At 41.3% G+C, this 14,643-nt stretch overlaps 1 protein-coding gene across 4 annotated transcripts in view; it reads left to right on the top strand.

The window, feature by feature from the left end:
• ZNF827 (zinc finger protein 827) overlaps positions 1-14,643 on the top strand; it is a 162,056-nt gene that overhangs the window by 56,641 nt on the left and 90,772 nt on the right. For all 4 annotated transcript variants that reach the window (XM_006081747.3, XM_014455597.2, XM_023754853.1 and 1 more), the window contains exon 5: positions 7,972-8,205. In XM_006081747.3, the coding sequence (XP_006081809.2) occupies positions 7,972-8,205 (234 nt within the window). The remainder of the gene's footprint in view (positions 1-7,971; positions 8,206-14,643) is intronic.

The raw sequence follows: 14,643 nt of genomic DNA, 5'->3' as shown, positions 1-14,643 counted from the left end.
AAGCGTTAGCTCAGGTGGGCATTAATGAAAAATATGAGATGCTTAAAACGTCACTAAGCACTAATTACAAAACTACTTAAGGCAAATTAAATAGTTTACCTTATTGGAGAGCAAGGCTTAAAAATATTTAGCTAATGTTTTGAACATTCTATTTAGATATAATATGCTTAACATCTAAAAGTAATACTCCACTGTTGTTATTATTTAATCAAATCTTGCCTTTCCTTATGATTTTAGAAGGCAGTTTATTTTTTATTTTTTCTCACTTAAAAACATCAAATTATCAACAAAGCCCAGCTTCCCAGGCTGGTCATACGTACTTTCATACACTTACAAGGGAACAGCTTTGGTTTGTGATCTGGAGAGCTGGGCTCTGATTCTGGTTCTGTTGCCAACAAGCTGTGTGGTTTTAAAAAGGCCAAATCGTCCTCCGAGCCTTCGTTTTCTGATTGTAAAATAAGGGAGTGGAAAACAGTAATGATGTTTATTTTGTTGGCTTGTATTTTAAACAGTAAACCCATCCCCCCTCCCCCCCCCAAAAAAAGTCTTAAGAGCAGACTCAACATATAAAACACATAGAACATATATTTTTAAATATAACTTTATTTTTTAAGTTCACATTGATTACATTTATTTACTTAAAAAGCCACATAATTAAGAAAACAGTCACTATTCGGTAATTAAAAAAATATGAAATTAGCGTTATGATCAGGTGAAGTCTTGAGTCTACTAGGTGAAGCACCTAGTATATTTCTAAATTTATTTTGCTTATTGCAGATTTGAGAAACACTATTTACACAGGGAAATGTTGTGGTAAATGAGGTCAGATTTCAAGGAATTCACCTGTAATCTCAGAATCCCTTCACTGGAATGTATTCAGATACTTGAAAGAAGAATATAATAATAATAAAATTTTGTTTCAAAGTTGACAATATTTAGCAACTGCCCTCATGCTTTATCATAATGAAGGGCAAATAGGAAGCATCTGCAACGTTCAATGCACACTAAAACCATCTATCATTCTGTATTAACTACTTGGTTATTAGTCAGTGAACTGTTATTTGGAAATTTATTTCATCTCTAGTCTCAGCTTCTCATCTGCAAAATGGAGACAATAGTAGTACCTACTCCAAAGGATTGTTGTGAGGATTGACTAGAGATATTAACCCAAGTAAACACCTCGCATACTCCCTGGCCCGTAGTAAGTGCTCTATAAATGATAGAGCCAGCTGTCTCTCTGTATCTACATAAGCCTATCAGCCACTATCAGAAGTTTCACCAAAGAAGGTACACTTAGTCCTGTTCTGGCATTTAATTTGAGGCAGTGGTTCTCAACCAGAAGTGTGCCCAGGGGACAGTTGGCAATGCCTGGAGAAATTTTTTGCTGTCACATCTGGAAAGCCTATTGGCATCTAGGGGTAGAGAGGCCAGGGATGCTGCTAAATATTCTATAATGTGCAAGACAGGCTCATAGCAAATTATCCAGCCCAGAATGTCAGTGGTGCCAAGGTTGAGAAAGCCTGATTTAAGGAATGCCCATAGACCAGCCGTGGGCAAACTACAGCCCACGGGCCGGATCCGGCCTGTTTGAAATGAATAAAACTAAAAAAAAAAGACCATACCCTTTTATGTAATGATGTTTACTTTGAATTTATATTAGTTCACACAAACACTCCATCCATGCTTTTGTTCCGGCCCTCCGGTCCAGTTTAAGAACCCATTGTGGCCCTCGAGTCAAAAAGTTTGCCCACCCCTGCCATAGACTCTAGGTGTACACTGGGTGAGTAGTTTTACATGGATACACATGCCCAGGTTTGAATTTCTTGAAAGATAGCCAGCCACTTCCTTATTCATGATTGATTACTAAAACTCTAACACTTTCATGAGAGCAGCAAAAACTGCATTACAAGTGATACATAAAACTCAATTAACTTATCATTGCAAGTTAACATTTTAGTGATCTCCAGATGAACTTATCAACACAAGTTAACATATTAGTGGTCTCTAATTGACATCTTGGGTAATGCAGCTGGGGGGTGCACATTTTAAAATTAAATGTTATATTAATTTTTAAACCAAATGGAGAACTAATTTTAAAATAATCTTACATTTGAAACAAACATTTGGAACCCCTGAAGCATACCCTAGGGTTCCTTGGAACACTGTTTGAAAACCACTGATCCGCGGTCCCTTCTAACTCTGAGAGTCTTTGGCTCTGCTTTAGGGTGAGGTAGTTAATAAAACTCTCATTGGTCTAGCTTTTTCATGTAACAGCTCTGAATTTGCAAAATTGTAGACTCTGTACTGAAAGAGAGCTCCGTCTTATTAAACTCAAGGAAAACGTTTTCCTTCACCAGAGGGACCCGGCAGGACAGAACAGAAGCTGCCATGTTGCAGTTGGTTTCTCCTCTTCCACCTCTTAGTCAAATGTTCACAAAATTCTCTCCTTTCAGAAAACGTCCCTTTTCTTCAGGTTGCACTGCACCCTCCCCTTTCTCATGTACGATGTGTAGTTCACTCCATATCACTTATTTTCTAAGCCCACAGTCCAACCTCTTAGGTTAGCATCTTTCATAAAGAAGCTTGGGTTTTCTTGGAGAGAAAGGAGAGAACTTGGGTGCATTTTCAGTCAGAAGCCCTGGAGTCTAGAGGTCCTGTGATTTTTTTTGGGGGGGAGGGGGGAGGAGGCAGGGTCAGTCTGTTAACTTCTTGGGACCTTAGTTTCCTTGACTCTAAAATGAAGATAATAATGATCCTTATCTTCTGCGGTTGATGGATTAATTCCTGATTAACTATTCAAATGCTAGTTATATGCATTATTAAAACAAATTATGGCCTTTATGGAAGTTATATAGAATTTTCCTCAAGGGGGGGGGGGTTCATGGGAGAAATCTTCAGGAGAATTGATGACACCTTACTTTAAAGAAGGGTTTCTTTTATAACTTATTAACACCTGCCCATTAGAATTAGCAACTTGGAGTCATTTTACCCCAGTGGCTTCCACTCCTTCCCCATATTAGCCTTTATCTTGAATCCTCTATAAATCCTCAAAAAGCTAGCTTGTTTCTTCTAAATGGCAGCCCACCTCCCTTAAATGTGTAAACGTAAGATATGCATCATTTAGGCTCAGGTCCTAACATGTTTGAACAGTGAGAGAAGGGGCCTCTTGAATAGTGGGGCTTCCTCACTGTGTGAAAAGTGGAGTATCTGAAGAAAAAATTTAAAATTTAAACATGAAAAAAGAGATAAAAGGAGATAACAGATTAGGTTCTAATGTTACTCGAGAATCAAACTCCCCTATCACTCGGAGTGAGGTGGAGGTTTTTGGGGCGTCGCCGAAATGAGAATGGGATTGGAAGAAGACTTTATTTGTATGAGGTTACATTTCCCAAGTTCCAAAGCCCCCTGCCCCTTGCGCCAGTCCTGGAAACGGTGCAGCTGGGGTTCCAGCAGAGCTAGAAACAAGGCCGGTGTCCAGAGCTCCCGCTCCATGTTGCAGCCGGGTGTGGTTCAGCATCCAAGCTAATTAAAGTCCATGAGTCCATGTGTGGGGTCCACCATGGCCGTGCACCATGTGGGCACAGGGGAGCGCATCCCCCTGCCACAGGAGAGCCAGGAACCAAGGGCATGAGAAAGAGAAGGAAGGAGCTTCCTTTGTTGGGAAGTTTTGAATATTCCGGTTTTGCTCTCTTGCAGTGGTCACATCCATTCCAGCCACTGACTTGCTTTCAGGTGTGATTGACAGACCAGCACCTTCCCACATCGCTCAGACCTTGCTGGGCATGCGTCTGTCTGAGCTTCCCTTTCCCCCTTTCCTGTTAAATAATAGCCAGGTTATTACAACAGCATCACGAATAGCTCTTTACTTCCTGAGTTTTTCTCTTGCATTGAGTTACTGATGGATTCTGATAACTTTCTCAAAACAATAAATAATTCCTAAAGTAATGTGACAAAAATAAAATGAAAAAAACAAAAATATTATGGTATCTTCCTAAAAACAGTGGAGTATCTGGAAGCTTTAAGTTATGCACACAGAAGTCAAGACAGGTGCTTGGAAAGTCCTTTGCAAACTGAGGTCATTGTGCACAAACCTCTGTTAGTAAGAATGAAGTCAAGACTATACAGTGAGTCAGATAGGATTGCTTTTCCCTTAGCAATCCCCCCTATGCCCCAAAGAAAATATCATTAATTTTAACTTTCTCTGAAGAAAGAGAATGGTTTGTTTTTTGAGGATAAAACAAAACAACAATAGTAATTATTTAGCCATATTAATTTTAAAATACAGGCTTTATATACTATTCTCAGTGTAAATATTTCTGGTAATTGAAAGAAAGCAGGATAACCTTCATATGTCCAGTTTTACACCTTTTATTTAGGCCCAAATGTTTGGGAAATGAAAACTTGAGCAAACGAGTGTCTCCCACACGCTTTTGTGACATGCCATTAACTTTATTTATATTTCCCCAGCACGTTACCAGTTTTGTGCTATTCTTGTTAGAAGGAAAACCAGGTAGAAAGACTTGCAGATTTATAATCAGCGACATCCTGCTTGCCTGTTGGTGTTGTTTTAAGTGTCCTTGAAGTTCTGTTAAGTCTGGGCTGTACTAGCCGTGCTGAATACCTCTCTCCCCCTCAAGTGTTACGTGGCATGTAGAAGCCCCTTATAGCTTCAGAGCCTCAGCATAATGGCTGTGTCCTCTCTAGAATTGGGATTTACTCCTAGGACCTCAGTAGTTTCTTATCTTTCCTAGCCTCACCTTAGAATTTTAAAAAGTTTTTAAATAAAAGATATAGCATTGAAGCACTTTTAAAAATACCTAACCATTCACTTTATATTATTCCTTCCCAAAGAATCGAAGTCACAGGCTTAATAGACCATACACTGTTTAATGACTCTGTCGTGACTAACTGGCATGCTCTTGGGAGAGGATTTGATGAAGGGTTCTGGAAGAAAGGCTGAGGGCAAGAGAAGTTTAGGAGGTGGTTAGCAAACCCCCAGGCAGTGGTTGAAAGGGGAGAAATGCACTAAATAAACAAAGTCTTCTTGGGAATTGCCTTTCTGGTTGAGGTTGGGAATACATACTTGTTGCAGATGGCTCTAGAGCAGTGGTTCTCAACCTGTGAGTCTCGACCCCTTTGGGGGGTTGAACGACCCTTTCACAGGGGTCGCCTAAGACCATCGGAAAACACATATATAATTACATATTGTTTTTGTGATTAATCACTATGCTTTAATTATGTTCAATTTGTAACAATGAAAATACATCCTGCATATCAGATATGTACATTATGGTTCATAACAGTAGCAAAATTACAGTTATGAAGTAACAATGAAAATAATTTTATAGTTGGGGGTCACCACAACATGAGGAACTGTATTAAAGGGTCGCGGCATTAGGAAGGTTGAGAATCATTGCTCTAGAGAATGACTTGGTTCCCTTTGGTTCAGATTCTGATGGCATTGTCCCCAAATGGCTAGATTTTAGGCACTTTCCTTGATGTCTGGACTCCCCTCTTAGAAATGCCAGAGTATAAGTGATCCCTCAAAGACACCTCAGTAAGTGCCCGCAGTATAGGCAGCAAAGCTCTTAATTTTATAACTAAGGTTTTATCCCCCAAAGAATGTTCAGTTCTGAGAAAGCACCTCTGATTGCCTTTGGTGGAATATTTTGAGATTCTTAACTTTTGTTTACCACAGGGAATAGTGGAGTGCCATCTGATGTCACTAATTTGTGGCCAGTGTATTTTACCCATTCAACAAATATATATCATGAGCACCTACTATGTTCCAGGCACTGTTCTAGGCACTCAAGATCCATCAGCATTAAAACAAAGATCATTGCCTTCATGAAGAACAAATCACAAAGGAGTAACATAATAAATAAGAAAATTACATTTTATGTGATTAGTCTGTTTGTGCTACCATAGCAAAATACCACTAAGCAATGGAAACAGTAGAAATTTATTTTTCACAGTTCTGAATGCTGAAGATCCAAGATCAAGGTGCTGGCCAGTTTGGCTTCTTCTGAGGCCTCTTTCTCTCTTTGGCTTGAAGTTGGCCACCTTCTCGCTTTGTCCTCACATGTGTCTCTCTTCTTATAAGGACACCAGTCATATTGGATTAGGGTCCTACCCTAATGGCCTCATTTAACTTTAAGTACCTCCTTATCTCCAAATTCAGTCACAATGGGGTTTAGGGCTTTAACATATGGATTTGGGGGAGGGAGACACAATTCAATCTTAAACAGTATGTTATGAGATGATAAATACAGGGTGTCCCCAAAAATGTATACACACCTTAACAGCTGGTAGCTCAATTTTGAAAATGAAATGTATTTTAATAAACACTGCCTTTATAATTATTCAGAGTGTGTGCATGCATTTTTGGGACAACCTATATTTTAGGGAGGAAAGGAAGATTAAAGCAGAGTAAGAGAGACTGGGAGTACTGGGGAGGGGTTGCAATTTTGAACAGGATACTTCATTGAGAAGGTTGTATTTTATCAAAGACCTGGAGGTCAAGTTGCATTAGTGTTGTTATAACACAGGGACCAGAGGTGGAGGAGTGGTGTGATGGAGGTTGGTCAGGGACACCAGATGGGTAGCCCATGGACTGGGTTCGAGTCCTAGCTCTTCCTCTTTCTGGTAGCAAAACTTCCAAATGTCATGTGGGGTCTCTGGGCTCCAGGTTCCAAATACGCTAGTCTGTATGAACTTGTGATTCCAGAATATATATTCATAGAGGGGCATGGGTAGAAAGAAAGACTTTTTTGTGTCTGTGTGTATTGGCTGGGGCAGATGGTGGGCAAGGCGTAATAGGTGTTTGCTTTGGGGATGTATTTTTCTTCCTCTTATTTGTTAAGCAAGAATGGGCTTAAGGCTCATTCTATTAGATGTTACTGAGAACTCTGTATCAGGATGAGATCTTCTTTCTCAAAAGACAGACACACCCAATATAACCAACCTAAAAGTTCCTACCACATGGCCTTTTAAAGGGAAGCAAGATGCCTGTGAAAGTTGCAAGTGGTAGTAGAGAATGCTTGCCTTCCTTCTTGGTCTTTCCTGAGTGGTATGTAGCTCAGTGGTTTGCTGTAACCAAGCCACAGAATCCATCCCATAATAGGCCAGCTAGCTCTGCCCTGACCACACACTCCACACCAACCAACCATGCTAAAAAGGAACCATGGAAAAAGGACATAAGTGGAAACACTGGTGAAAGCTGAATAAAATCTGGAGTTTAGATCATAGCAATGTGAATTTCTCAGTTCTGACAAATGCATCGTGGTTAGGTCAGATGTTAACATCGGGAATGCTGGGTGAAGGACTGTGTGGGAACTCTTCCAACCATCTTTACAACTCCTCTGCAAATCTGAAATTATTCCAAAATAAATTTTCTTTAAAAAAAAACACCCATTGTGGACTCGGAGATGACTTGGGCTACAGACATGGACCCCAAAACAATGCCAAGTGCACGTCCCACTGTTTGTGGGTCAGTGGTGTTGGCTTATAACAAAGTAAAAGCACTATTCCTCTAGTCTGGCAAATTCTCCATCCTCACCTTACACTCCACCCCAGGTTTACGCTGTGGGTGTTGCCTCTGACTCGTGTTTATATTCAATATTTTATGGCAGGATAGCTGCCTGAAGGCATTATTCTATGATGGGATTTGGTGGGGAGAGGGCAAATAAGCCAGGGAGGCAGCCACATAGACAGGAAAGAAGACCTTGAGGGAGACCAAAGAGAAAGGCACGTTTCGAATAGGATAGGTTCGAAAGTTTCAGAAGCCCACGCGCTCACGGAGTGTATTGTATCTTTGTGCCCAGGGCACAGCTGATTTTGATTAGGTTGTGGTCCCTCCTGCTGTTAGCACAGTGTGATCGTGCATCCATACTTCATTAAGTTGGGGGCAGCTAAGAGGGGAGTGGCCTTTTATATCTGTATATATATATAATCCCTTTCTTCTTTTGACAGCTGCAAATCAGAAGGAGCCCATGAATCTTAACTTTCAAGTGAAAGAGGAGCCCCAGGAAGAGGAGGCCCTCAGCGCCTCCTTGCCTCGGTCCAGCTATGTGTTCAGCCCGGAATCTGAAGTGTCAGCCCCAAGCATCTCTGAGGACACGCTGAAGGCCCAGGAAGGGAAGGGGAGTGGGCTAAGGCGGGACATGTCAGTCAAAGCAGCTTCTGAACTTCTCATGAAACTATCAGGTACTTGCTTTATTCTAAAATGCTCACGTCTGTTCATTTCATTTGGGAGCCAACCGGGTGGCTTCCTGCATGGCTCATAATTAGCCTAATGGCAGCACTGTCACGTTATTTCGGTGAATTCAGGGGTGATTGATCACGTGCCTTAAATTCCTGTGTTGTATGTATGAGTTTGTTTTCGGATGTTCACTGTATATCTGCCCTATTAAATGCGACGTAAATATGACTGCAAGTTGTTGGAAAACACTGCTGCTTTCTAAGATGCTGTAGGTCATGATTTTAAATGGATTCTAGTGACAGTCGAAGCACTTCTGCTAATTGATCAGATTATCTATTTTTTTCCCAAGTAAAGGACCCTGCATCTTTTGTGTATTTATACTTTACATTCTTTAAGAACCATTAAAAATATTTTTCTTAACCTAATAAGTAGTTGAGATGGCACTTGAAGTAATTATCCATAGAGTAGCAGTGAGATGTTAGAAATAGAACATTTCATAATGGGATGCTGCAATAATTAATCTCAGTCCTTAAGATGAATGACTTTTTAAATTAGTATCTAAATGTAATCCCAGCCTATCAAATGTTGGCAAAACAGATTGTACTAGTAACTTGAAATTTATGTACCCCGCCTCTTATCCTGCCCCATCCCCTTCGGACCAAGTAAACATTTAGTGTCTTTTAGATTCAAAGGTGTGACTTTCAGAACATGGAAAGAAAAGTTATATCAATAACAATATTTACCAAGTCATACCACATCCTTAGCTCACAACTGCTTAAAGATAATTTTTAGAAATACTATTCAAAATGCTAATATGAATCCAAAGCTGTTTTCAGTTTGTAACTTGCTGTGGTTGGAGGATGAAAGCAGGATGTGCAGTAGGGCTCCTTCCTTGTGTAATTTCCCAAGCAAATCTGGCTGTGTTTCTGGTTGACCAGTAGGTTGGAAGTTAAGAGCTTAATAGTGATTTACTTCTAGTCATTGTAATCAGAACAATTGAAATTCCTGTATTTGCCAGTTGGGGGGGGGGGGAGGGTTAAGAATTCTTTCCTTTGGTGTTCATTCAAAATGCACTGGGACTTCAGGGGAGCGTGCTTTATTATAGATAAAATATAATACCATCATTACATCCTACTGTAGCTTCATTTTTCTAAACTTGGCAATGATAGGGTAGCTTCCCCTATAAATGGGAGGTATATTAGCAAGGCTGTGCTGATTGGTGAAAGTTTAAAAACATGATATTCAAGCCAACATACTTTCATACAGTTGAACCCTCCCCTCAGTGTCAAAGGCCTGGTGACAGAGAGGAATCTGCTTGTTGTTTTTTCATTCAATTCAGAGAGGCCACCCAGCTCTCTGATTCCTTCCCATATCATAGGCTTTCATGTTGCAGGGACTTCAACTCTTCTACCAGTGACTCTTCCTCCTACTGATGGTAAGAGTCTAGTGTATAATATTTCTATTTCAGAGTTTGCTGTGCAGCCAGTATTGTGAGCGGAGAAAGCTGGGGTGGCCCTGAAAGAAAATATGCAAAAGTGAGATTTCAAGAAAGATGTTCTTTCAGGAAAAGCATTTTATCTTAATCCTTTCAGATGATGAGCATTGAGTCATGAAGTAGGAAATCATTTCCTAGTTAATGAGGTCCCTCAAATGGAATATGGCTATGCAGCCACGCATATTTGATGACATCTGTGTACAGAAGTGGCCTTTCTAAATGTTTATGTTGAGTTTTATTGAGTCCACGTGCTGTGGGTTAAACAGTAGTTGAATGGACGATATGATCGCATTTCCAAAGGGCATCTGCCCTGCTTTGTGGTGTGGAAGTGAAAATGTCTTTGAAGACTAAGATAACTATTTTTTGCCCTGAAAAAATTTCCCAGCATTCTAAGTGCAAGAGACCTGGTTCAAAAAACATATGCAGCCCTAACCAGTTTGGCTCAGTGGATAGAGCGTCGGCCTGTGGACTAAAGGGTCCCAGGTTCGATTCCGGTCAAGGGCATGTACCTTGGTTGCGGGCACATCCCCAGTGGGGGGTGTGCAGGAGGTAGCTGGTCGATGTTTCTCTCTCGTCGATGTTTCTAACTCTCTATCCCTCTCCCTTCCTCTCTGTAAAAAATAAAAAAAACACACAAAAAAAAAACACTCAAAAAAACATATGCATCCTAGTCCCTACCCTCCAGATGCTTATGTCTGTCTGGTCAGGAGAAAGCCCGGGCAGGGGAATGCTTCCAGTACGTGACTGGCACCTGGAGCTCCGTGCTTCCACTCTCTAGTGCCCTGCGAAGGAAGGCCCAAGCTAGTGCTCAGTATGGGCATGTGACTTAAAAACAAACGCCATCACTCTGAAGCCGCAAGGCAAAGAGGACTCACCTTTGATTAGGTTTAAGGTGGACATTGGAGTTTCTTAGCAGGGATAGATTAGCTCTCTCGGAAGGAGGAAGGTGTTAGGAAAAACCCTGCTGCTCCGACTTTCCTCAGGTTGTAACTTTAACAATTTCAATGTTTGTGCCCTGAAAGACATCCAAATACAGGACTTGCCAGTGTCTTCAGACCCCCTTTTCCATGGGATAGACAAGGGTAATCATTCAGTCCCAAAGCATCTATGCAGGGGAGTCGGGGCTGCTCCGGTGCACCTCCCATGAGACCCCAGGCCTTACTGCTGGCATCCTATCAGGCTGGGGAAAACCCTCTGGTCAGGAGGAGTCGGGGGAGAAAAGGGCGGCCCTGGCATTATCCTACATGTTTTTCCTTCTTTCAGTTTGGACCCAAGGAACAGCTACGATGTAGAATGAAGGGTTTTTCCTGGAGGATGGAAGCTGTGATCTGTGGTAGTTTAGGCCCTTTTGGTCTTTTCATGGAATTTATAAGAGGGACTTAGTCAATAATGTTGGCTGCTTCAATTCCCATTTTAATTTATGATAACGCCTTAATGGATGTTGGGCCCGTGGCCCAGTCAAATATCATGTGAAACTTCCCTTATGTGGAGAAACCTCTGTAGTTATATTGTTTTCCAAATGGACAATTTACATTTCATGGGGAAAACACAGATGCGTTAGAGACTAGACTACATTTTTCATTAGCGGCGTGTTCGGGGACATCTGAGTTTTCTTCCTTCCTGTGGCTCGAGTTCTATGTCAGTTGTTAATTGGGAAGTCAAGTGCCTGACAGCTGGGCCGGATAAATTGATTACCATAAAGAAAGAAAGCCACTCCGGGAAACCACTGGGCACCCGCGACTACCTGTTGTTATCTGACACGAGGCAGCCAAAATGATCCCACTTTTCTGCTAAGCGTGTAGTTGCCAAAGATAATTCCCAGAAGTCTTGATTTAAGGAGGCCAACGTGCCGAAGTTCAATACAGAGGACAAATGACATTCAACAGACTAAGGGAATCAAGTCACACTATTAAACTCCAGTTTTGCAGTGCCTAGTGACCTTGCAAACTTATGGAACAGATGTGTTACCACAGATAGGACTTAACGACGAAAGGCACCAAATCCCGTCTGCGTTGTCTCTGTTGGGCTTGAAGGAAGCAGCGAGACTCAAAGAGATCAAGTCAGGCTCTCTTCTTCCTTTGGGGAGCCACGGGCTTACATGGGGATCCGTATATAAAATGTACCACATATATGGTTGTACCTAGGAGTAGCGGGTAACAGTGATTTAAAAATGTTTTTCCACAAAAATAAGTAGCTGTAAAGCCAGAGTTATTCAGGAACATTATTGAAAAACCAAACCTTTAAATGTATCCAACATGGTAAGTAAAACTGCATATCCAGACCTTAATTTGAAATCTGTCTATTGGTTTTCTTATTTCTGTGTGCAAAAAAGGACACCAAATGGATTTATATTCATTTCTGGTTTATGTTCATTTATCCCAGCCTAGTGTTGGAGAGGAATAGAAATGATAATTGCCTCTAGTAGAAGAATCCGAGCAGGCCCTGGATTTGAAATACATAGTGACGCAGAGTTCAGGGAATCAGCTAAATAAGCGCGGGCTTCAGCTATGAGGGATGTTGAAGCAGGTGAACTTGGGCAGGATGAAGTTTCAGGTAAATATAATCTCTGAGTGAACTGAAGCAGAGAAGAGAAGTACCTGAAGATGGACTTTATTAACAGTTTTCATTAGGGCTCTTTTGGTTGTAAATAAGAAATCCTCTTCAGCCAGTTCTGGCAAGAAGGGAATTTAATAGAAGACGGAGGTTTGGGGTTACTTATGGAGCGAACCCAAGGGCAGGGACTCCATCGTCCGCTGAAGCCAGGGGCTGGAGGACTGTAGGGAAGCCAGGAGGCCCTCACCCTCCACATCATTCCTCCTTCTCTCTGCACATACAGATGGACTTTTTCTGTTACCCAACCACTTGGTAGAAAGTGGTGATGCCAATAGCTTCTGAGTTCAAAAGGGCAACTAGCCAGACCAGCATGGCTCAATGGTTGAGTGTTGACCTATGTATGAACCAAGAGTTCTAAGTTTAATTCCCGGTCAGGGCATATGCCCAGGTTGCAGGCTCAATCCCCAGTGAGGGGCGTGCAGGAGGCAGCTGATCCATGATTCTTCCACATCCTTGATGTTTCTATCTCTCTCTCCCTCTCCTTTCCTCTCTGAAATAAATTTAAATATATATATATATATTTAAAAAGAGCAATTCGGCAGACATTCTTAGTCCCAATTCCAAATTCCAGCCTCACTCTGAACAGGGCTCACCAGTGGACACTCCTGTATCTAGGGATAAGGGCATGTTGGGCAGACATGGGTGCTGTCATGTAGGGTGGGCAAGAGTGAGGGTGGTGTGAGACCAGGAAGATAACCAATGAGTATGAACCACAGACATTGAGGAGCAGATGATGGTGGTTGCTGGTATTTAAATATTAGATGTAAATGTGTCTTGGCCTTTGGGTGGTGTTTCCTTTCTGGTGGACTCTCCGAGACCTGCCCAGCCAGGACCTTGCCCAGCAGCCCCAGCGCTGTGGGTCTGAGGCGGTGCTTCTCCAAGGACAGTCCACAGACCAGCAGCATCCGCACAGGTTGGGAAGCACAGGGAAGTGTTAGAAATGCACATTCCTGAGCCTTCTCTGCACCTGGCTGACCTCCTGTGGTTTTAACAAGCCCTACCAGTGATTCTGACAGCTAGTCTCCAGAAGCACTGAGCTGAGGCAGGGGTTAACTAGAGAAATAAGTTTGTCCATCTGCAAAGAATGCCGTAGGTTGAAGCTGACGGAGAGCAAATCTCTATTGAATGTACATTTTACTTTTTAAAAAGAACCATTTCTCTTGAGGGGAGATTCTTCTTAATTTATTATGAAATAATGGTATCTGGGAACCTTTCTTAGAAGGACACATGTACCTAATAAGTTAGGAGAGTGTTAATTAGGAGCCTCAGAAAATACTACTATTTTCAGTGTTTCTTGCTGTTAAGTGACATGGTTGTTCCTGGGCAAGGTTGGCATTCTTTTAGGAGGAAGAAGCTTCCCCCCAGCCCCAACAAATCAAAGACCATGTCGGGGACACTTCTATTCTAAAGAATTCCTCAAGAGAAATTAGAGATTTTAGCTAAATAATTTCTCAGGGCAAAAATGATTCACTGTTCCATTTGGTATGTCTCCTTTGGAAAGCTGTAATCTATCAAACTTTATAAGCAGTAGGACTTCAGTAATAATCTACAAGGATGGAAAATAGCTGTTTCAGTCTTATATTAATGTCATCTCACATTTGCCTCCTTCAAACTCATGTTATTTAATTATGTGAAGCGAACACGGGAGGCCTGGCTGTATCTAGTTCCTTGTGGTTCTGCCTCCTTATGTGCAGCGGACAGCAAAGCTCACTCCTAAGATGAGCAGGTGGCATATTAGCACAGCTATGTGAAAGAGTTAAAGAGTAATTTAGAACCATCAGTAGAAAAGTATTTAATTTATTTGTTTTATTAATATTGTCTATTTATCACACTGTCAAGTACATGGTACTGAAGCAGTTGAGAGCTTAAGACTGTCAACATGGCATAGTCTAATCAGTCTGAAATTGAAAAATACTTCTTTTTATTTAAACTTTCTTTGAGCACCTGGAGAAATTTATTGAACCCAGTACTCTACTTTTCTAAGAATTTATATATTTTAGATTGTTATGCTTTAGAGGGAACTTCTAGACTGATGGTTAAGCACAAGCACCTTCTCATTTTTAAAAACATCTTTATTGAGATATAATTCGCATCACAAATTTATTCACTTGAAATATACAATCAAATGGTTTTTAGTATATTCAGAGTTGTGCAACCATCACCACATCCTATTGCAGAATATTTTCATCACCCCAGGAAGAAACTCAATACCCATTAGCAGTCACTTCTTATCCACCCCCCCACCCCCCGCCACCAGGCCTAGGCAACCACTAATCTACTCTCTATCTCAATAGAGTTGTCTATTCTGCACATTTCATAGAAGTTAAATCATATA

The sequence above is a fragment of the Myotis lucifugus genome, unplaced genomic scaffold (genome assembly GCF_000147115.1).
Source record: "Myotis lucifugus unplaced genomic scaffold, Myoluc2.0 scaffold_1, whole genome shotgun sequence".
NCBI lineage: Eukaryota > Metazoa > Chordata > Mammalia > Chiroptera > Vespertilionidae > Myotis > Myotis lucifugus.
This window is presented reverse-complemented; position numbering and strand designations above follow the sequence as displayed.